Source organism: Ahaetulla prasina, chromosome 16 (genome assembly GCF_028640845.1).
Source record: "Ahaetulla prasina isolate Xishuangbanna chromosome 16, ASM2864084v1, whole genome shotgun sequence".
Classification (NCBI taxonomy): domain Eukaryota; kingdom Metazoa; phylum Chordata; class Lepidosauria; order Squamata; family Colubridae; genus Ahaetulla; species Ahaetulla prasina.
In genome coordinates, this window is record NC_080554.1 from 10,278,931 (window position 1) to 10,299,746 (window position 20,816).

Genomic DNA, 20,816 nt, shown 5'->3' on the forward strand with positions numbered 1-20,816 from the left:
CCCAAAAATCAGCTGGCCGGCGCGCACATGCACGCCAGAGCTGAGCTCACGTGCCCACTGATATGGCTATGCGCCATAGGTTCGCCATCACGGTCCTAAACCATGAGAAGTTTTAACGTTGTTTTCATGGAATGAAGAAGTGTTGAATGTGCTCAACAGCAAAGCTGTTCTGTCCCCCCTCGCCTCCATCCGAGCGATGGCTTAATTAGCCGGCACTATCAGCTCTGGCAGCAAACTAGCGACCGTCTGCCAAGTGTCTCTGTTATCTCCCTTGATGCTGATGAGTCAACAAACAGTACTTCAGCTCTAGTCAAGCTGTTGATTTGCCTGCTACGAAGAGGCATAGCAGCCCTTGCTGCTTTTATATCCTGTGGGGTGTGGCTCCATGACTCTGCACTTCCTAGGCCTGCCCCACCCCTGCTTCTGTTGTTCCCGCCTCTCCTGCCTCCGAAACCTAGGGTTCAGCCAGGCCTGATTGCCATCAGCTGGGTCTGGAGGCGTGGTCTGGGGGGAGGGAAAGAGTCAGGGGACGGAGGCCTCGTTATCTCCTCCACCTGGCCTGCCTCTGGCTCCTGGAGCTGAGCCAGGGAAGCCAGCCCTTCCCCTTCACTTTCCAAGTCATTTTCTGGCAGGGGGCCCGGCTCGGGGGGTGCAGACACAACACTAGCCCAAAGCATGTTTTGAAGGCATCAAGCTTGGCTTCCCCTTGAAATCCACCTGATGGCTTAGGCAGCTGTATGAACCTGGGCACCAAGAATGGTCAGGGAGAAGATAGGCTCCTCCAGCTCAGATGGGTCTTCTCGTGGTCCTCCCATTTTCTCTTTGAAACCCCCCTAAGCTGGTGGACCTCTCTCCGACATTCAACTTGCTTAGGATTCCTTCAAGATTCCATGGAGGGAGGGTGGACAGCGATGCTTGGATGTTGTCTGAGAAGAAGGCAACTTCAGGATTCCTCTCCTGAGCCCTGTGGCTTTCTCCCTACCTTCAGGTCAACGCGGAAGGCACCGTAGATGATGTCTTCAAGCAAGTCTGCACTCATCTGGATGTCCTCAAGTAAAACCCCCAGCTTCCCCGAGGAGCTTCATCCCCTCCCCCTCCCAAGACTCAGATCTGTGTAGATGCGCCCCTCCCCTCCCACCCCCGGCCGCTCTGCCTCCCTTTTCATCTCCAAAGACCGCTGGGGAGGAAGTGCCTTCATCCTGTTTTCGCTGGACAGAGGCCCCATGGAGGAAATTTCAAGGACAATGCGCCCAGCTTCCTTACAACCTCCTCTCGCAAAGTAAATCTGGCTTTCGTGAGATGAGATGTTTTCATCCTTTGCATATTTTTTTTAAAAAAATGGAATTTTTCACCCTCCAACATGGCGAGCGGAGTGGAGGGGGGGGAGGAGAAAAACGTGCCTCCTCGGTCTTGTTTTCCAGGAATGGAGAAGAAGCGCTCCATATCAAATTCCAAGATGGGTCTGAGGACAATCTCGAACCGCTCCTGAGCTCCTCTGGAAGGGTGGACTACAGATCCCATCCTCCTCAATCCGTACTCCCCAAAAACGGATCTTGAATCCCGGCCAAGATCTGCAGGGGGAGTGGAAAAAAGGCTGGCTGGCTGGAGAGCGATGGGTGTTGTAGTCTGAAATCCTCTGGAGCAGGGGTCTCCAACCTTGGCAACTTTAAGCCTGGTGGACTTCAACTCCCAGAATCCCCCAGCCAGCTTTCACTTGTAAAGTTGGCCGGGTTGAACCTTGCCTGCATGTAGAAACGTAGCTTCTAAAGCAGAGGTCTTCAAACTTGGCAGCTTTAAGACTTGTGGACTTCAACTCCTGGCTTTGCTGGCTGGGGGATTCTGGGAGTTGAAGTCCACCAGGCTTAAAGTTGCCAAGGTTGGAGATCCCTGCTCTGGAGCATTTCCCACCTTGATAGGAATAATGCCAGAAGGCGCTTCTGAGGCTTTGAAACCACTTTTTGGATCTGTGGTGGTTGAAATTCTTGAACCAGGCCGATAAAGTGGAGTTTCCTTTAGAAGGAAGCTATAACCTGTTGGCCTGCCAAGAGATAAGATCCTTTAGAACGGAGGTCTTCAAACTTGGCAGCTTTAAGACTTGTGGACCTCAACTCCCAGAATTCTCCAGCCAGCATAGCTGGGAGTTGAAGTCCACAAATCTTAAAAGCTGCCAATTTTGAAGACCTCTGCTTTAGAAGCTACGTTTCTACATGCAGGCAAGGTTCAACCCAGCCAACTTTACAAGTGACAAATTCTTCAGTCCTTTCCTGCGTTTCTTGCTACGGTCTCAGAAGCCACAAAAAGGTACAATAAAACAGCTTTTTCCTTATTACAGGGAGAAAAGAGATTTGAACCTCTTCATTTGCCCATTCCCTCCGGTTTTTCAAGGAGACACAAACTCCCCAAACCTTGACAGACTAGCTCAGGGGTCTCCAACCTTGGCAACTTTAAGCCTGGAGGACTTCAACTCCCAAAGCTGGCTGGGGCATTCTGGGAATTGAAGTCCTCCAGGCTTAAAGTTGCCAAGGTTGGAGACTCCTCGACTAACTATCTGTCTACTAGCTGTCTGTCTACTAGCTACTAGACTAGTAGACAGGCGATCTACTTGGAAGGAAAAAAACCCACAAATTTTTATCCAACCTCCAAGCTCCCCTCTGCATTATAAACCAATTCCGACCATTTCCCGGGAAGAAAATTCAAAAGCTTGCAACTTTAAAATTCAGAAATCCAGCCGGCGTGCAGGCTTTCTCCCCGGGGAGAGAACAAGGAAAGGGTGTGTGTGTATGTGTGTATGTGCGTGCAAGGCTGTTTCCCCCCCCCAGTCTTACACACACACACGCAAACTCACACAAACACGCACACCAAGTCCCGGCTTTGTGTATCCTTGCGTGCCGAATTTCCTTAGCGACAAAACATTGCTGATCACAGGTTGCCTTTTCCCTTTGAATCCTCTGCAAAAATTTCTCCTTTCTTCTTCTTCTTATTTTCCTTCTCTAAAGTAAGGGTCTGTTTTTGGGGGGGGAGGTGTTGAGAAAAAAAGAAGAAGGGGGAAGGAAGGAACCGAAGAGGATTTTTCAGTGTCTGTGTGTGTTTGTGTGTGTTGCTTCCTTATCTGTAAAAATACCCTTCAAAAGCTGCTGTTTCTCCAGATTTTCGTTTAGGGTTGCCACACGTCACAAAGGCTTTCTAAAGATTTCTTGGCTGCTCCTTTCTCTCTCTCTCTCTCTCTCTTTAATTTGGTCCAAATATTTACAAGAGGTGGGAAGGGGAGACAGCAACCCCTTCCCCGCTCAAAGTCTTAAAGGACCCGGCCTACGGTCTGAATGTATTTGATCAGATGGTTATTAAAGAGCATTTAAACAAAAGTCTCGTGTTTGATAAGAGTTGTGTTATTTCAAAATTGGAGGGGGGGAGATTATTTTTTTTTTAAAAAAAATTGGAGGGTTAGCTTTGATGCTGTTTGAAGGAAGACCCTTCATGGTTTGTAAAGGTTACAAAAAGACCTAGCTTCAAACAATCGCTCAATGAACGGTCGTAAGTTGAGGGCTACCTATATCACAATCTTGGGTAGTGATAGAGATATCCTGATTGGATAACAATAATGATAGACAGACAGACAGACAGACAGACAGATAAATGGTTGATAGATAGATATAGATGATAGATGATAGATAGATAGATAAATAGATAGATAATAGATAGATAAATGGATGATACATATAGATGATAGATGATAGATAGATAGATAGATAGATAGATAGATAGATAGATAGATAGATAGATAGATAGATAGATAGATAATAGATGGATGGATGGGTAGATAGATAGATCATGGATGGATGGATAGATGATGGATGGATGGATAGATAGATGATTTATGGATAGATGAATGGATAGATAGGTAGGTAGGTAGGTAGACAGATGATAGATAGATGATAGAGATAATAGACAGACAGACATAGAAATAGCAATAGCCCTTAGACTTGCATACCACTTCACGGTGCTTTTACAGCCCTCTCTAAGTGGTTTACAGTGTCAGCCTCTTGCCCCCAACAATCTGGATCCTCATTTTACTGACCTTGGAAGGATGAAAGGCTGAGTCAACCTTCAGCCAGTCAGGATCGAACTGGTGGCAGTGGGCAGAATTAGCCTGCAATACTGCATTCTAACCACTGTGCCACTACAGCTCATAGATGGAGAGAGAGAGAGAGATCAGCAAGAATAGAGAGACAGACAAAGAAATGGGAGATATAGATGATTACTGTAGATATATAAATAGGTAGGTAGGTAGGTAGATAGATAGATAGATAGATAGATAGATAGATAGATAGATAGATAGATAGATAGATAGATAGACAGACAGACAGACAGACAGATAGATAGATACATAGATAGATGAGAGAGAAGAGAGAGTTGAAAGAGATTTTATTTATTTATTTATTTATTTATTTGATTTTTATACCGCCCTTCTCCCGAAGGACTCAGGGCGGTGTACAGGCAAAATAAAAACAGACAAGACAATATACAGTATAAAATGCAAGATTAAAAAACTTATTATAATTAGCCTAAAAATTTAAAATGTATAGAAAACTAAAACCCCATTTAAAATTAGTAATAAAAATTATAAAATCAATAAAATTTAAGCCAGCCCCGCGCGAATGAAAAGATGTGTCTTCAGTTCGCGGCGAAAGGTCCGAAGGTCAGGTATTTGGCGTAAACCCGGGGGAAGTTCGTTCCAGAGTGTGGAGCCCCACAGAAGGACCTTCCCTGGGGCTGCCAGCCGACATTGCTTGGCGGACGGCACCCTGAGAAGTCCCTCTCTGTGAGAGCGTACGGGTCGGTGGGAGGCATGTGGTAACAGCAGGCGGTCCCGTAAGTACCCAGGTCCTAAGTCATGGAGCGCTTTAAAGGTCATAACCAAAACCTTAAAGTGCACCCGAAAGGCCACAGGTAGCCAGTGCAGTCTGCGCAGGAGGGGTGTTACATGGGAGCTACGCGACGCTCCCTCTATCACCCGTGCAGCTGCATTCTGGACTAACTGAAGCCTTCGAGTGCACCTCAAGGGGAGCCCCATGTAGAGAGCATTACAATAATCCAAGCGAGAGGTAACGAGTGCGTGAGTGACTGTGCACAAGGCATCCCGATCAAGGAAGGGGCGCAACTGCCGAACCAGGCGGACCTGGTGGAAGGCCCCCCTGGAGACGGCCGTCAAATGGTCTTCAAACGAAAGAGATATAGAGATATAGATGAATGGATGAATGAATGGATAGATTGATAACAGAGAGAAATCATAGATGGATAGACAGACAGACAGAATAGAGATGTGAGAGAGGAAATACCATCGGAATATCGCTGGCACTATCCAAGGCTGTGATACGTTTAGTTTTTGACTTACGACCAAGGTTGTTAGCTGACTCAAGATGTCTAGGGCAGGGGTCTCCAACCTTGGCAACTTTTAAGACTTGCGGACTTCCACCTCTCAGAATTCCTCAGCCAGCTTTGCTGAGAGTTGAAGTCCACAAATCTTAAAGTTGCCAAAGTTGGAAACCCCTGGTCTAAGGCATGGCGAGGTCCCCTGCGTGTAAGGTGCAAGGCGCGGGGAGGGCTGCCCACGTACCAGGGAACCAGGCCATCCGCTCTGCCCTTCCCCATCGAAGGCCCCCGCCCTCCCTCGACGAGGTCAGCCACAAGTCGGCCTCGGGGAGACGGACAGGCGACCAGGGAAGGAAACCGACTGGACAAACAGGCTCAGATCTCCCGAGTCATCAAATAATCTCCAAGGAGCCGCAGCGATAAACAGGAACGGACGAGCCTGGCTGTGACCGAGAGATTCCTCCCCGCAGACATCTGGAAAGCCGCCGCCGTGGGACACGGCACGTGGCTGGAATGTCGGGGCAGGAGGATGTGAACCCCCCCCTACACACACACACTTTCCTCACACGCGTGCATCCTTCGCCCCCCGCCCCCCCCACCAGCCCTGCTCCATTCCACAAGGATGCCTCTCTGTCTGGGCCGAAGCATCTCGGACAAGCAGCCGGTTTAAGAGACGGCGAAATTGGGGAGTCGCGTCTCCGATTCTTTCTCCAGCCTTCGAAGTTTGTCCCCCACCCCCGGCGCTGAAGGGCAACTTTCTCGCCCGCTGCAGCTGGTCCCTGACTTACGACGGTGCGTCGAGCAACCGTTCGAAGTCACAACGGCGCTGGAAAAAGGGACTTGCGACCATTTTTTTCACACTTTACGACCGTGGGGCAGCATTCCCCCATGGTTAGGGGATCGATATTCAGAGGCTTGGCAACCGACTCGTACTTATGACGGTTGCAGAGTCCCGGGGGTCGTGTGATCCCCTTTTGTGCCCTTCTGATGAGCAAAGTCAAGGGGGAAGCCGGATTCGTTTCCCAACTGCGTTGCTAACTAAACAACTGAAGGGATTCACTTAACAACTGTGGCAAGAAAGGCCGTAAAATGGGGCAAAGCTCACTTAACAAATGTCTCCCTTAACAACAGAAATTTGGGGCTCCGTTGTGGTCGTAAGTGGAGGACTAGCTGTAGTGCAACGTTCCTCAACCTTGGCAACTTTACATTGGGTGGACCAACTCCCAGAATTCCCCACTCAGAGACAGAGGGAGGGAGGGAGGGAGGGAGAGGGAGGGAAGGAGAGAGGGAGGGAGGGAGAGAAGGAGGGAGAGAGGAGGGAGAGAAGGAGAGAGGAAAGGAGGGAGAGAAAGAGGAGGGAGGGAGAGAGGAGGAGAGAGAGGAGGGAGGAGGGAAGGAGAGAGGAGGAGGGAGGGAGAGAGGAAGGAGAGAAGGAGGGAGAAAGGAGGGAGAGAGGGAGAGAGAGGAGGAGGAGGAGAGGAGAGAGGAAGGAGGGAGAGAAGGAGGAGAGAGGAGGAGAGAAGGAGGGAGGAGAGGGAGGGAAGGAGAGGGAGGGGAGAGAGATGATAAATAGATAATATAGTGGATGGATGGATGGATGATAAATGATAGATAGATAGATAGATAGATAGATGGATGGATGGATGGATGGATGGATGGATGGATGGATGGATGGGGGTGGGGGTGGATGGATGGATGGATGATGGAGGACAAAGATAGCTAAAAGATGATAGATGATATAGATACCGGTAGATGAAGGATAGATTAGAGAGAGATAAGAGAGACAGAGAGAGAGAGAGAGAGCTGTAGAGGAGAGAGATAGATATAGAAATAGAAGGCAGACAGAACGACAGATAAATGATAGGTAGAAGAGATATATAGATGTACAGATGATAGATAATCAATATATGAGAGAGAGACAGAGAAAGAGAGAGAGATTAAAGTTGCTACGGTTGAAAAAAATCGCAATATAGAGGATCATGTCAAACTAAACCCACTTGGGACTCTCAATCCTTCGAGCCCCTGGTGTCAACGCAGTCTATCTTTCTCCCAGCCTGCCCTCCTGGCATCCTTCAGCGCCATCTCCTTCCTTCCACCCTCCCTGCCTCTTTTCCTCTCCGCTGGCCACCAGCCGAGCTGGGGAGGAAACAGGAGTTTTGCAAACCCCATCGCTCGCGTCAAAGAAGTCCAAATACCCGGGAGGAATTTTGTGTATGTGTGTGTGTGTTGTTTTTCTGGAAAAAAACAACAACAAGGAGGTATCCAGGAAATACTTGCAGGGGGGCATGAAGGGTTAGGCGGTCGGTAAATGGGAGACGATTTGAGTTTTGGAGGATTGTTTGCGGAGTTCCAGGACGGGATGGAAAAAAATGCAAAGGAATGTCTTTGGGGGCTGTTTGTTTTCCAGTTTTTTTGCTCCCAAAGCGGGCAAATCGAACGTAATTCTCCTATTTTTCATGGCAACATAAGGAAAAAGAGAGTTTCCTTTTGAGTTCCGTCAAAAAGGGATTTTTTTCCCTCCCAAGTTCTGTCCTTGACTTACGACGGTTCGTTTAGCGACCCTTCGAAGCTTCAACGGGGACGGAGGTGACCGTTTTTCACACTTACGTCCGTGCTCCAAATTCAGACAGTGCGTATTTATGACAGCCGGAGCGTCCCGCGATCAACTTTTGGGACCTTCTGACGAGCAAAAGTCAATGGGGAAGCCAGATTCACTTAATGACCACATGACTGACTTAGCGACTGCCATGGTTCACTTAACAACGGTGGTCATAAAACGGGGCAAAACTGACTTGCCCCCCCCTTAGCAATGCAAATTTTGAGCTCACGTAAGTCGAGGGCTACCTGTAGAGGAGAGACTGGGAAGAAGTTCCATATTCTTAGCATCGCTGAGGGGGAACCCGGAGGTCATTTAGTCCAACCGGGTGGAATTTTCCAAACAGTGGCCAAAGGAATTTTGGACGGTTTACAGATGGTGATCATTTCCTGTTTGAACAGTGCCAAAAAACTCGGATATATTACTTCTGGCAGGAGACTCTTTTTTTGTCCGAAAGCTCCTAAACTCCATAATCCTATTTTAAATCCATTTAAAAATACAATTAAAATTAAAATCCTGTTCGTTTTAAAGAGCCATTTGGAGGCGTTTTTTATTTCTAAACTTTCCAATCCTCTCCTTGGTCCAGCTTTTAAACAAAAGAGGAGCCTGCTGGTGAATTAATCCTATAACATACACACACACACCCCAAAAATTGTAGAACATACCACAAAATAGTGGTTGACACAGAATGAAGTGCCTAGACCTCATGAAGGGAGGGGGGGTCTCCTAGTGCATGAATAGTGTAAGCCAAAACACCAGCCCCCCAAAAAAGCTCTAGAACCTTCTCACTGTAAAATAGGGGTTGACACAAAATGAAGCGGCTAGACCTCATGAAGGTCAGATTGGAATTTGTGAGAATTTGGGGGCTTGGGAAAGAATCCTCTTAGTCTATTAACGACTGAAAGCATTTGGCGCTACGTCCCTTCCGCTTTCACTTCTCTTCCCCCGTGCAAAATTCCTACATCTTTTTTTAGTAAACGTTCACATTAATCTCAGCCGCCCAAAAAAAATCACATTAAATTAAATTTAAAAAAGATTGCACGAATTGAGGAAAGAGAGGCCGCCTAAGGGTGCAAAAAAAAATAATAATTATAAATTCTTGCATAAAACAAACCCGGCGTTTCAGTTTTCATCCTACACTTTCCTGCCCAGGAGACACCCCCACCCCAGAAAAAAAAAAGAGTTTTAAAACGACCCCAAAACAGGATAAACTTTCTCCCTAAAAACTCATCCTCCCCCCTTCCCCGCCCCGTGACCTCCAAAAGGAGAAGTTGAACCCATCACGTCTTTAATTCTCCGAGATTTTTCATTGTCAGGCAGCAGCCTAGGAATTTTTTTTCTCTTTTTGGCATCCTTTGAAGATGGGTTTTTTTAGGGTTTTTTTTTAATTCCTCTTTAAGAAAAGAAAAAGAGCTAAAGAAAAGAAGGGGGGGGAGAAAAATTGCATTTCCTTTCTCTTGCTTTGGCAGCAAAAATCTTGGCAGGCCGTCCAAAGAGGGAGTTGATTTCCTGCCTCCGGCGTATCATTAGAGCCGAGCGGAGCCCCAGCCTGAATATTTCAACATTTGAGAGCTCGGAGGACGAGAAGGAGGTTCTCTGTCTGGCTCCATCCAAAACCTGTTGAACTTCGGCCTGGTTGCTTCGGGTCCTCGCTCGCTGGGCTCCATCACCCTCGGGTCTTTCCAGAAAAGGACCGAGGCTGGAGTGGAGAAAAGCCGAACTGAACCGTCTGTGTGTCCTTTGCCCCGTTGCACAACGACACAGTCCGGCGGGGTCCGGTTTCTCCAGCCCTTTGCCCCTGGACACGGGCTAAGGGGAGACCAAGAGGAGACGGGACGCGCACAAATCGCGGGGAGATGGACTTGGGGTACTTCGCCGTGTTGCTTCTCATCTCTGGCCCTGCAGCCATGACGACAAGTAAGTACCGTTCTCGCTCGAGTCGGAAACGGGAGATGCTACAATTGGGGGTATTTTGGAGGATGGTGGTCTAAGGGGAGCCCGTCCCCCTCTCCAAATTCATGAGAGGAATCTCGGGAGGTTGGAACCGATCGAGGTCGATCGATGAGACCATCAAGGCGGGTTGGAGGATCCGCTAAAATGGATCCAGAAGCGGTTACAGATACAGATGAACAGAGTTGGAAGAGACCTGGTAGGTCATCTAGTCCAACCACCACTACCCCCCACCCAAGCAGGAGACCCTACACCATTTTTGACAGATGCCAGTCTAGTCTCTTCTTGAGCGATGAAGCTCTCACGACTTTTGAAGGCAACATCTGTTCCATGGGTTGATTGTTGTGACAGTCAGAAAATTTCTCCTTATTTCCAGGTTGAATCTCTCCTTGGTCAGTTTCCATCTATTATTCCTTGTCTGGCCTTCGGGTGCTTTGAATAATAGCTTGACCCCTTTCTCCTCTCTATGGCAACCCCCCAAATATTGGAAGATGCTATCCTGTCTCCCCTGGTCCTTCTCTTCACTAGACTAGCCATGCCCGGTTCCTGCAACCGTTCTTCATATGTTTGAGCCTCCTGTCCCCTAATCATCCTGGTTGCTCTTCTCTGCACTCTTTCTAGGGTCTCAACATCTTTTTTATACTGCTGTTTAGGGGACGTTTAGGGGAAGTCTTGGCAATCTTGACTCTGTCAAAGGTGAGGAGATGGAAGGAGACATCTGGACAGGGGTGATGGGCTTGTAATCATTTTGGGGAAGGAGGCTAATCTGAGCTTCTTCATTTGAGTTCTGGGGTCTGTCTTCAAGAAGGGGGAACTTTACGACCGCAAGTCTCTTTCGGTTTCTCTCCAATCCAGATGCGAGATCTGAGGGAAGTCCTAATCCATCTTAAGTTCCTTCAAGCCGTTTCCTGTCTTCTCAGCTTCAGCAGCAAGAGAAGATCTCAAAATATCTTCTCCTATTTGGAAGTGTTGAGCTAGAGTAGGCAGATGATGGGAGACACCAAGACAGAATTTGGTTCACGGGTACAAACAAACCTTGCTTTGAGTTGAGATTAGTTGCTCAGCATTGTCAGCTTCAAGCCAGGTGAACGTCAATCAATCAGAACAGAGCTGGAAGGGACCTTCAAGGTCTTCTAGTCCAACCCGCCTGCTCAAGCAGCAGACCCTATGCCATTTCAGACAAATTGCCCTATACATTGTAAGCCGCCCTGAGTCTTCGGAGAAGGGCGGGGTATAAATGTAAACAAAAAAAAAAAAAAAAATGGCTGTCCAGTCTCTTCTTAAAAACCTCCAGCAATGAAGCACCCACAACTTCTATTCCACTAGTTAATTGTCCTCACAGTTAGGAAGTTTCCCCTTAATTCCAGGTTGCTTCTCTCCTTAATTAGTTTCCATCCATTGTTTCTTGTCCTGTCTTCTGCTGCTTTGAAAAAAAAGTTGACCCTGTCTTCTTTGTGGCAGCCCCTCAAATACTGGAAGACTGCTATCATGTCCCCCTTAGTCCTTCTTTTCTCTAGACTGGCCCAACCCAATTCCTTCAATTGTTCTTCATGTGTTTTAGTCTCTTTAATCATCTTAGTTGCTCTTCTTCGTACTTTTTCCAAAGTCTCAACATCTTTCTTTTTTTTATAATGTGGTGACCAAAACTGGATGCAGTGTTCCAGGTGTGGCCTTACTAAGGCTTTACAAAGCGGGTACTAAGACTTCACCTGACCAACGCGCTGGCTGGGGGATTCTGGGAGTTGAAGTCCACCCGGCTTAAAGTTGACAAAGTTGAGAAACCGCCGTTGAATTGAGGGTTGAGAAATCTCAGTTGAAGTCAAGGCGTCCAGCCCCCAGCTCTGCTCTGGGTAGAAAAATCAGTTCCAGTTTCTTGTACAATTATTCAGCGATCCAAAAACTGAGGAATGTTCTTAGCTAATACGAGTGAAAGTATACACACACACACACGCTCACTCACAAATAAGGCTAAAATACTACAGTTCAACCAGTTGGTGCTACCATGCTGTGTTTGTTTAAGTCACAGTCGAGTGACAAAGCGCAAAGCTGCTGTGGGGCCCCAAATCTCATTTTTCCAGCTGTAAGAAGGAGCGACAAATGAAGTGTCACAATTCGGTTTGCTAAAAGCACCACACAACCGACTTAGCCAATTGAGTTCAGTTTCTCTTCCTTTCTCAATGAAATCAATCCAAAATCAAATTCTCTGGTTTAAAATTGCTCAGTTAGGGTGGCTTTTATCAGCTGGGGGGGGGGGCTAAAGAACTCTGCACGTGCTCTGAAGAGCTCTTGCCTTTGGCCTTTCTGGACTATGGGTGCCAAATTATTCCTGCTTTTGTTGGCTAGTTGCTAAAGCAGGCGCTGTATTCATGTCACTGCGGTTTATTTATAACATTTATTCCATGTTTAACCCTCGTTCCTAGTCAAGACAGCCAAACTGTAAAATTTCCCCAGATTAAAACAGATTAAAAATGTTTACAATCTATTATTACAGTCTTCGACCAGAACAAATACAAGCACTCAGTATATATACACTTAAAATATCTAGTACAAAATAATAAATAACAGCTAAAATCTATAATAAAATACAGTGTCAATTATACACGGTCGGACTATACGATAGATTACAAATGAATTCTAAAATTTGTAGTGCTGAAGTTGTTTGTAACGTACAGTGTATGTATTATGAACTCACTTCCCTATGTGGATATTAAGACCTAAGGCAACTATGATTGTTTATTAATGCCTGATTATTAGATGAGCCCTCCATGATTAAAAGCAGTCTATCTTTAAATACCTGCTCTATATAGAAGCCAAATCCCATCTTGATCCAATCATCCTTCATTTGATTATCTCTAAACTTCGTTAATTATTCCTTTATATCCAGAAAGAAATATTGCAACATATTAAGGGATGTGTTCCCGCATGATACCAAGTGATTTCTATGTGCTGGTTTTATCAATACAATTTTTTTAAATAAAAAAGGATTATTTTAAGCAGTCAAGCTGGTTTCTTGTTGGTTTTTGATTGCAACTCTGGCTTAGCATGAAATGGGACCAAGTTGTCAGATTTTCAGTGAGGGCCTGCATATTTGAAATATTCTTCTCGGCTTTGGAAATATTTATTTGACGGACGGATGAAAAATATTTTCAAACCATCCTTCTTTGTAAAAATAAAAATAAAAAAATTAAGTGGCTCGGGGGTCCAGTGAAACCAGATTGGTCAAAGGAGAATTTAAAACGCACTCCGTGAGGCGAGATTTTACAGGGCTAAGAATACCAGCTTTAAAAGACAATGACTAAAAGATGGATAAAATTTGTCAGGAGTCAAAATTGGAAAAGGGAACCATTTTGCAAAGGGCCAATTAAACTCAAATTTGCTTAGTTGAATTTTCAAAGGTGATGGGCGCTGAATTCCATCTTCTATTAGCGCTACTCAATTTTTCTCACTTGAATATCTTAATTTTGGGGGGGGGGGGTTTCCTGGAAATTAGAATTTTAAAAGACCATTTGGGAAAGGTGTACAATTTCTTTTCTTCCAAAAAGAAAATATCAAAAGGCAGCTTGTTACGAAGGAGGGAGGAAACATTTGGAAATGTGTAAAAAATTTCACACTCCCTTTAAGGTAGGCTAACAATAACCTTTTAAGGTAGGACACAGCTGTTCCCACATGACGCCTGGGTCGCTCGAGGCTGAGAAAATCCAAAACGGGAACTTCTGTAGCTGACAATGCAGCTCATTTGGGAGATGACTGTGCTAAATTCTCTATTTTCACCCACTCACCATTTAAAAAAAAAATGGAAAAGAAATTGAAAACGTGACTCTAATGTTTTTGCAAACTGGATGAAATCCAGCTACTTGGCGAGCACAAATGGGAACTTATGGGGGCGAAACCTAGTTCTTATGGAAAATATTATTTTAAATGTTCGGGAGGGAAGGAGAAGGACGTGTGATGGAGGAGGAGGAGGAGGAGGAAGAGGAGGAAAAAGGTGGAAGAATGGCGGAAGAAAGGAGGAGGAGGAAGAGGAGGAGGAAGAAGAAGAAGAGGAGGAGGAGGAGGAGGAGGAGGAGGAAGAAGAAGAAGAAGAAGAAGAAGAAGAAGAAGAAGAAGAAGAAGAAGAAGAAAAGGAGGAGGAGAGGTAGTGCTGGTGGTGGAGGAGGGGGAGGAGAAGGAGAAAGAAGAAGGAGGAGGAAGAGGAGGAAGAGGAAGAAAAAGATGGAAGAATGGCGGAAGAAAGGAGGGGGGAGGAGGAGGAGGAGGAGGAGAGGTAGTGCTGGTGGTGGAGGAGGGGGAGGAGAAGGAGAAAGAAGAAGGAGGAGGAGAAGGAGGAGAAGGAGAAGAAGGAGATTCAAAATTGCTGCTGTGTTTTTCCCCCTTCTCTAACGCTTTGTTCACATTCTGACCTCCAACATCTGGAATAGTAGAAGAAAGCGAAACAAAGAGAAATAGTTTAAAAAAACCATGTCTTGCAAGAATGGAGAATTAAGTCTTCCAGGAAGTTCAGTGCAAAAAAAAAGTGTAAAAGAGCCATCTGTTTTTACTCCCATCCCCATCAATGTGTTCTCTGACATGTTAGTGGACGAAACACTTGTGAGATTGTTAGAAAACACAAAAGAGAGGGAAACGTGGTTCATGCTTGCAGAAAAAGGCTTTCCAGAGGATCTCGGTGGGTGGGAGAAAGAGAATTACACAAACAGAAAGGAAGAGAAATATAGATTCTGGAATAAAAATGGGAGATGTCAGGCTTAGCAGGAATTCTGGCAAAAAGGATGTTGAATCCCAGGAATTGGGATCCAGTGGGGTGAGGAGGCCAATGCCATATATTCTCTCTCTCTCTCTCTCTTCCCCCTGTGTGTGTGTGTGTGTGTGTGTGTGTGTGTGTGTGTGTGTGAGAGAGAGAGAGAGAGAGAGAGAGAGAGAAAGTGTAGGCGTGTATGTGTGTGTGTGTATAAAACTTAAAGAAGTGGTTATTAGAAATATAATTTGGATGGACGGATGGATAAGAGAGATATAATTTGGATGGATGGATGGATGGATGGATGGATGGATGGATGGATGGATAAGAGAGATATAATTTAAATGGATGGATGGATAATAGAGTTATAATACGGATGGATAGATGGATGGGTGGATGGATAATAAATATAATTTGGATGGATGGATGGATAAGAGAGATATAATTTAAATGGATGGATGGATAATAGAGTTATAATACGGATGGATAGATGGATGGGTGGATGGATAATAAATATAATTAGGATGGATGGATAATAGAGATATAATTGGGATGAATGGATGGATGGACTGATAATAGAGATATAATTTGGATGGATAGATGGATGGATGAATAAGAGATATAATTTAAATGGATGGATGGATGGATAATAGATATAATTGGGATGTATGGATAACAGAGATATAATAGAGATATAATATGGATGGATGGATGGATGGATGGATGGATGGATGGATGGATAAGAGAGATATAATTTAAATGGATGGATGGATAATAGAGGTATAATACGGATGGATAGATGGATGGATGGGTGGATGAATAATAGATATAATTAGGATGGATGGATGGATGGACTGATAATAGAGATATAATTTGAATGGATAGATGGATGGATGAATAAGAGATATAATTTAAATGGATGGATGGATGGATAATAGATATAATTGGGATGTATGGATAATAGAGATATAATAGAGATATAATATGGATGGATGGATGGATGGATGGATGGATGGATGGATGGATGGATGGATAAGAGAGATATAATTTAAATGGATGGATGGATAAGAGAGTTATAATAGAGATATATGGATGGATGGATGGATGGATGGATGGATGGATGGATAATAGAGATATAATAAAGATATAATTTGGATGGATGGATGGATGGATAAGAGAGATATAATTTGGATGGATGGAGGGATAAGAGAGATACAATTGGGATGGATGGATGGATGGATGGATGAGAAAGATATAATTTGGACGGATGGATGGATGGATGGATGGACAGATAATAGAGATATAATATGGATGGATGGATAATAGAGATACAATTTGGATGGACAGATGAAAGAGACAGAAAAAAAGAGAAGTTGATGGATGAGTGAAAGGATCTGACTTGGAAAATTGGATCGCCTTGCATTCCAAGGGACTCGCAGGAGTCTTCTCCAGCACCAGAGTTCAAAGCCCCGTTACGCGGCGCTAGGGAAAAACTTCCTTTTCTGCCCATCCTTTTTTGTGTCTTACAATTTAAAGGCATCCGCAGCTTTTCCTTCCCTAATCATCTCTGGTTATCCCTTTTTTCATTCTGCCGGTCATGATCAATCATTCCACGCCGAGATTTGAGCGATGCACACACCGCACCAGCCATGGGCGACCCACAGCCAGCGCCGTGGACCACTTTGTAGCCTCTGCTGAAAAAAAAAAGGCAGAGGATGGGAAGCTGCTACTTAGCTTGGGGTGCGTCTCCAACCTCAATGGGAGGTTTTCGAGAGGTGGATTTCTCCGGCCACCACAAACCACGCCCTGGTAGGTCGCCCGCACGTGGGAACCTTCTCCTTCCTCGCGCCCCCTTGTTTAACCTCCCTCTGGCGAGGTCGGACGGTGCCACCCATGGCAGAATCCCGTCTCCGTCGACTTTGCCCTTTGTCGCCAGGCTGATCTAATCTCACAGCCTTTTTCTCTTGAGTTCGGCTCACGCAGAGTTCTTTGGCGCCTGGGGAATAACGTAAACAGATACTTGTCTGCAGAATCCTGTGTAGCCACAAGGTGTTTTTTTTCCTTTCTTTCTTTCGGTGTCTTGTCCCATCGGGTTATTTTTCTAGACGGGCTCCGAGAGGGGAAGGGTGACACAGGCTGCAGAGGCCAGATAACTCTCTTGTTTGTCTTCCTCGGATGCTGCTGGGCTGGGACTGGCCTAGGTTGGTCCTAGAAGGAAACTCAGGACAATGGCCGAGTGAACAACTCCGTGTCGGGCTAGGCGGGGAAGGGAGCTTGGGCATCCTGCTTGAACATGGATTCCTCAATCTCCGTTGAGTGGACCGGGTTCAAGCATCTCCTGATGGTGCAGATTTTAAGACGGCAAGCTTGGTTCAGTTCTTTCCCTAGCTCAGTCCAGTTCAGGACGCCGTCAATTTCATGAAATCCGATTTAAGGGGTGGCTCGACCAAGGGCGGCTCCTGCCGCCCACCACCCACCCCACTCCATTCCTCCCCATCCTCTGGTTTTAGTTCCAATCTGCCTTTTGGTTGTGATTTTATTCATTGGTTACTGATATGTATGGTTTTATTTTGATGTTGTAAGCCGAGTCAGCTTGCAGTGAGAAAGGCAGCAAAAAAGCTGAATAAATGAATGAATCAATCAATCAATGAGCGAACAAATAAGTTAGTAAGAAAGTAAGAAACTAAAAAGAAAGTAAGAAGAGAAAAAGAAAAAAGAAAAGAAAAGAAAAGAAAGAAAGAAAGAAAGAAAGAAAGAAAGAAAGAAAGAAAGAAAGAAAGAAAGAAAGAAAGGGGCAGAGAGGGAGGAAAAGTGAGGGACAGAGGGAGAAAATGAAGAAGAGAGAGAGGGAGAGAAAGAAAGAGAGAGAGAGGAAGGAAGGAAGGAAGGGATAAATACAGAAAGAAAGAGGGAGGGAGGGAGGGAGGGAGGAAAAGTGAGAGACGGAGAAAATGAAGAGAGAGGGAGAGAAAGAAAGAGAGACAGAGAGAGAAATAGAGAGGGAGGGAGGGAGGGAAGGAGGGAGGGAAGAAAAGTGAGGGACAGACAGAGAAAATGAAGAAGAGAGAGAGGGAGAGAAAGAGAGAGAGAGAGAGAAAGGAAGGAAGGAAGAAAGAAAGAAAGACAGAAAAGAATAAATACAGAAAGAAAGAGAGGGAAGGAGGGAGGAAAAGTGATGGACAGAGGGAGAAAATGAAGAGAGAGGAAGAGAAAGAAAGAGAGAAAGAAAGAAAGAAAGAGGAAGGGAGGGAGGGAGGGGAGGAAAAATGGGTCAGAAGAAGAAAATGGAGAAGAGAGGGAGAGAAAGAAAGAAAGAGAGGGAGGGAGGTAAGGAGGGAGGAAGGAATAGTGAGGAACTGAGGGAGGAATTGAAGAAGAAAGGAAGGGAGAGAAAGAAAGAGAGAGAGAGAGAGGAAGGAAGGAAGGAAGGAAGGAAGGAAGGAAGGAAGGAAGGAAGGAAGGAAGGAAGGAAGGAAAATTCCCAGCTGGCCTCCTTCTTCCTCAAACCTTAAGTCCAATTTCATGGAACAAAACTGAGAATGAATTCAGCATCTTCGTTTTAAAAAGCCAAAGGAAATTATTAAAGGGCTGGGAAGCAACGGATGAATTCAATGTATTGACCGATTGCTGCCTGAGCGCTCAATAATGTAACACGTGAGCAGAATTCATTGTGAGATTCTTATCTTCCTAGGTGTGTTGAATTCCTTGGGATGTGTTCCGGAGCCCATCAGCAGAGACCAGGCGGTCAGGGTCTTCTACACAACCAGTGTGGTGCCCAGCGGTTGTGAGGCCCACGGTCCGATCGATCCCAAGCTGGAGGTCCATGTTCTGAATCTGAAATACAGCAGATCCCAGGTGAGTAGCTGATCTGGCCAGCCTCCCCTGGGGGGGGGTCTTCATTCAAAACTCCCCCCACCCGCACAACTGGTTTATCTGCCATTCTCGCTTTCAAGATTGCTTTCAATGAGCCTGCCTTTTGAAATGACCGAGTCCTCGCTTAGCGATTGCAATCGGTCACTGAATAAAGCAGCAACGGTGCTTATGCAAGCCTATTTGAATTGGGATGAGAGGAGGAGGAGGAGGATTTTGGGGGTCTTTCTAAGAAAACCTTAGTTGTTTTCTTGCAGACATTTCATTACCCAACTAGGCAACATCATCAGTGCTAGAAGGGCGTGGGGTATGAGGAGAGGAGGAGGAGGAGGAGGAGGAGGAGTATGACTATAATTTTGGGGTCGTTGGTGCTCTCTGACCTTCCCCGTTTTCTTGCATGACCCAACTAGGGGATATCATCAATGCTATTGATGATGCAGGGTGTACGGAGTAGAGGAGGAGGATGAGGGGTCCTTGGTGGTCTCTGAGCTTGGTGGTTTTCTTGCAGACGTTTCGTGAGCCAGCTAGGGAACCCAATCAGTGCTGGAACGTTACCTAGTTGATCGAGTTTGTAAGCTCAAAGAGCACCAAGGATCCCAGAGACCTGGTCTGAAGAGGTGGTTACGGCTGAGGCACCCGGCCCAGTTCACCCCTCCTGGTCTCCCATCAGCTGCCCAGGCCACCAGCTGGTCCCCCCCGCCCCGAAGTCTCTGGGTTGCGACAGGAGGCCCTTCTGATGTCACAGCTGTGGCATTCAGACATGTGGCCCCAACGTAGCGGCGGGGCCGAGAAGGCTGTCTCCATGTGGGAAAGAATTACTGGAAGCCGATTTCTATAAGCAGATCTCCCAGCCGAAGGAGGCAGAAGAAATCTTGCTGAGTTCTCCAAGGGAAGAACAATGGCTCCTGGTGGAGGGGGGATGAAGTAGAGAGGTAAAAATAGAAGCAAAACCTTCCCTGCTCGCCGGTTGACCCCTGGGCTTGTGCCCTCCATGGGGGCCCAAAGGCATTCTGTGGGGCCGGCTCTTGTTATTCCTGTTTGTTTGGGTTTCTCGCTTAGCTGTTGCGATGGGGGGGGGCGTGTGCCCAGTCTGAGTGGGGGCTGGCGGGTTTGCCCAAGTCTCACCCTCCATTCTGCATCTGGCGGGGCGGTTTCGCAAGAATTGTGCAGCCGGGGGAGGATGGGGTAGGGCGCTGGAGTCGGAGCCGAGAGGCGCCATCGAAGGACGGCGCCCCGTCTTTTTTGCACAGACGGCAATCTAGTTTTCGAGAAGGCGAGCGGCTTTGAACTGAACTGGAGAAAGAGAGACCTGGCTGATTGCCAGCCATCCAGGCACATAAACAGACAAGTTGAGTGGATGGATGGAGGGATGGATAAATGGATAGATAGGGATAGATAGATGATATATGACAGACAGACAGACAGATAGATAGAAAGATAGATGATATAAGATAGATAGATAGATAGATAGATAGATAGATAGATAGATAGATAGATAGATAGATAGATAGATAGATAGGTAGATGATATATGACAGATAGATCGATAGATCAATAGATTGATAGAAAGAAAGATAGATGATAGATGACAGATAGATAATAAATAGATGATAGACAGATAGACAGACAGACAGACAGAGATAGACAGATGTTGAATATATGGATGGTGGATGGATGGATAGATGTTGAGTTGATGGATTTGTAGATGGGTGGATGCCCACAAATTCAGTGGATGATAGATAGATAGATAGATAGATAGATAGATAGATAGATAGATAGATAGATAGATAGATAGATAGATAGATAGATAGACAGTCAGACAGAATGGATGGATGGATGGATGGATGGATGGATGATGGCTGGCTGGAGAGAGAGAGATTGCAACATCTTTCCGCATGACGGAACTGGTCTCTAAATCTTGGGGGGAAGGGGAAGGGTGTCTTTCCAATCTCAACTCTCTTTTTGGAAGATGTGGGGGTGTCTCCGAGCCTTCTCCCCGATATCGGTGGCTTCTACCATGTCCCAAAATGCAACGGCCGCCCTATCTCTCTTCTTCTCCTAGATGTCCACCCTCCAACTCAACGTGTCTTCGGGGGCAGCCAAAGGCGACTGCAAAGCCGTCTTCATCCTGAACTCCAACAGCAGCTTCGTCCTGAGAATCCATTCAGACGAAGATTGCCGCCTCCTCCTCTTTCACGTGAGTAGCCGTCCACAGGCAGGATGGCAATGCTAAGATTTTGGACCTGGTGGACTGGAGTTCCGCAGGCCCTATCGGGGGCAAAGGGGAAGTTGGATGGGA

At 46.1% G+C, this 20,816-nt stretch overlaps 2 protein-coding genes across 5 annotated transcripts in view; both read left to right on the forward strand.

The window, feature by feature from the left end:
• The window catches only part of AK1 (adenylate kinase 1), a 43,290-nt gene extending 39,928 nt beyond the window's left edge, over positions 1 to 3,362 (forward strand). For 3 of the 4 annotated variants that reach the window (XM_058159409.1, XM_058159410.1, XM_058159411.1), the window contains one exon: positions 989 to 3,362. In XM_058159409.1, coding sequence (XP_058015392.1) covers positions 989 to 1,057 — 69 coding nt within the window. In that variant the 3' untranslated portion in view covers positions 1,058 to 3,362. The remainder of the gene's footprint in view (positions 1 to 988) is intronic. The other variant, XR_009152306.1, reaches the window with a different exon arrangement.
• A 6,149-nt stretch (positions 3,363 to 9,511) lies between these two features.
• Positions 9,512 to 20,816, forward strand: part of ENG (endoglin) — a 39,264-nt gene continuing 27,959 nt past the window's right edge. Inside the window, exons 1-3 of the mRNA XM_058159368.1 lie at positions 9,512 to 9,883; positions 18,340 to 18,503; positions 20,580 to 20,714. Coding sequence (XP_058015351.1) covers positions 9,823 to 9,883; positions 18,340 to 18,503; positions 20,580 to 20,714 — 360 coding nt within the window. The 5' untranslated portion in view covers positions 9,512 to 9,822. The remainder of the gene's footprint in view (positions 9,884 to 18,339; positions 18,504 to 20,579; positions 20,715 to 20,816) is intronic.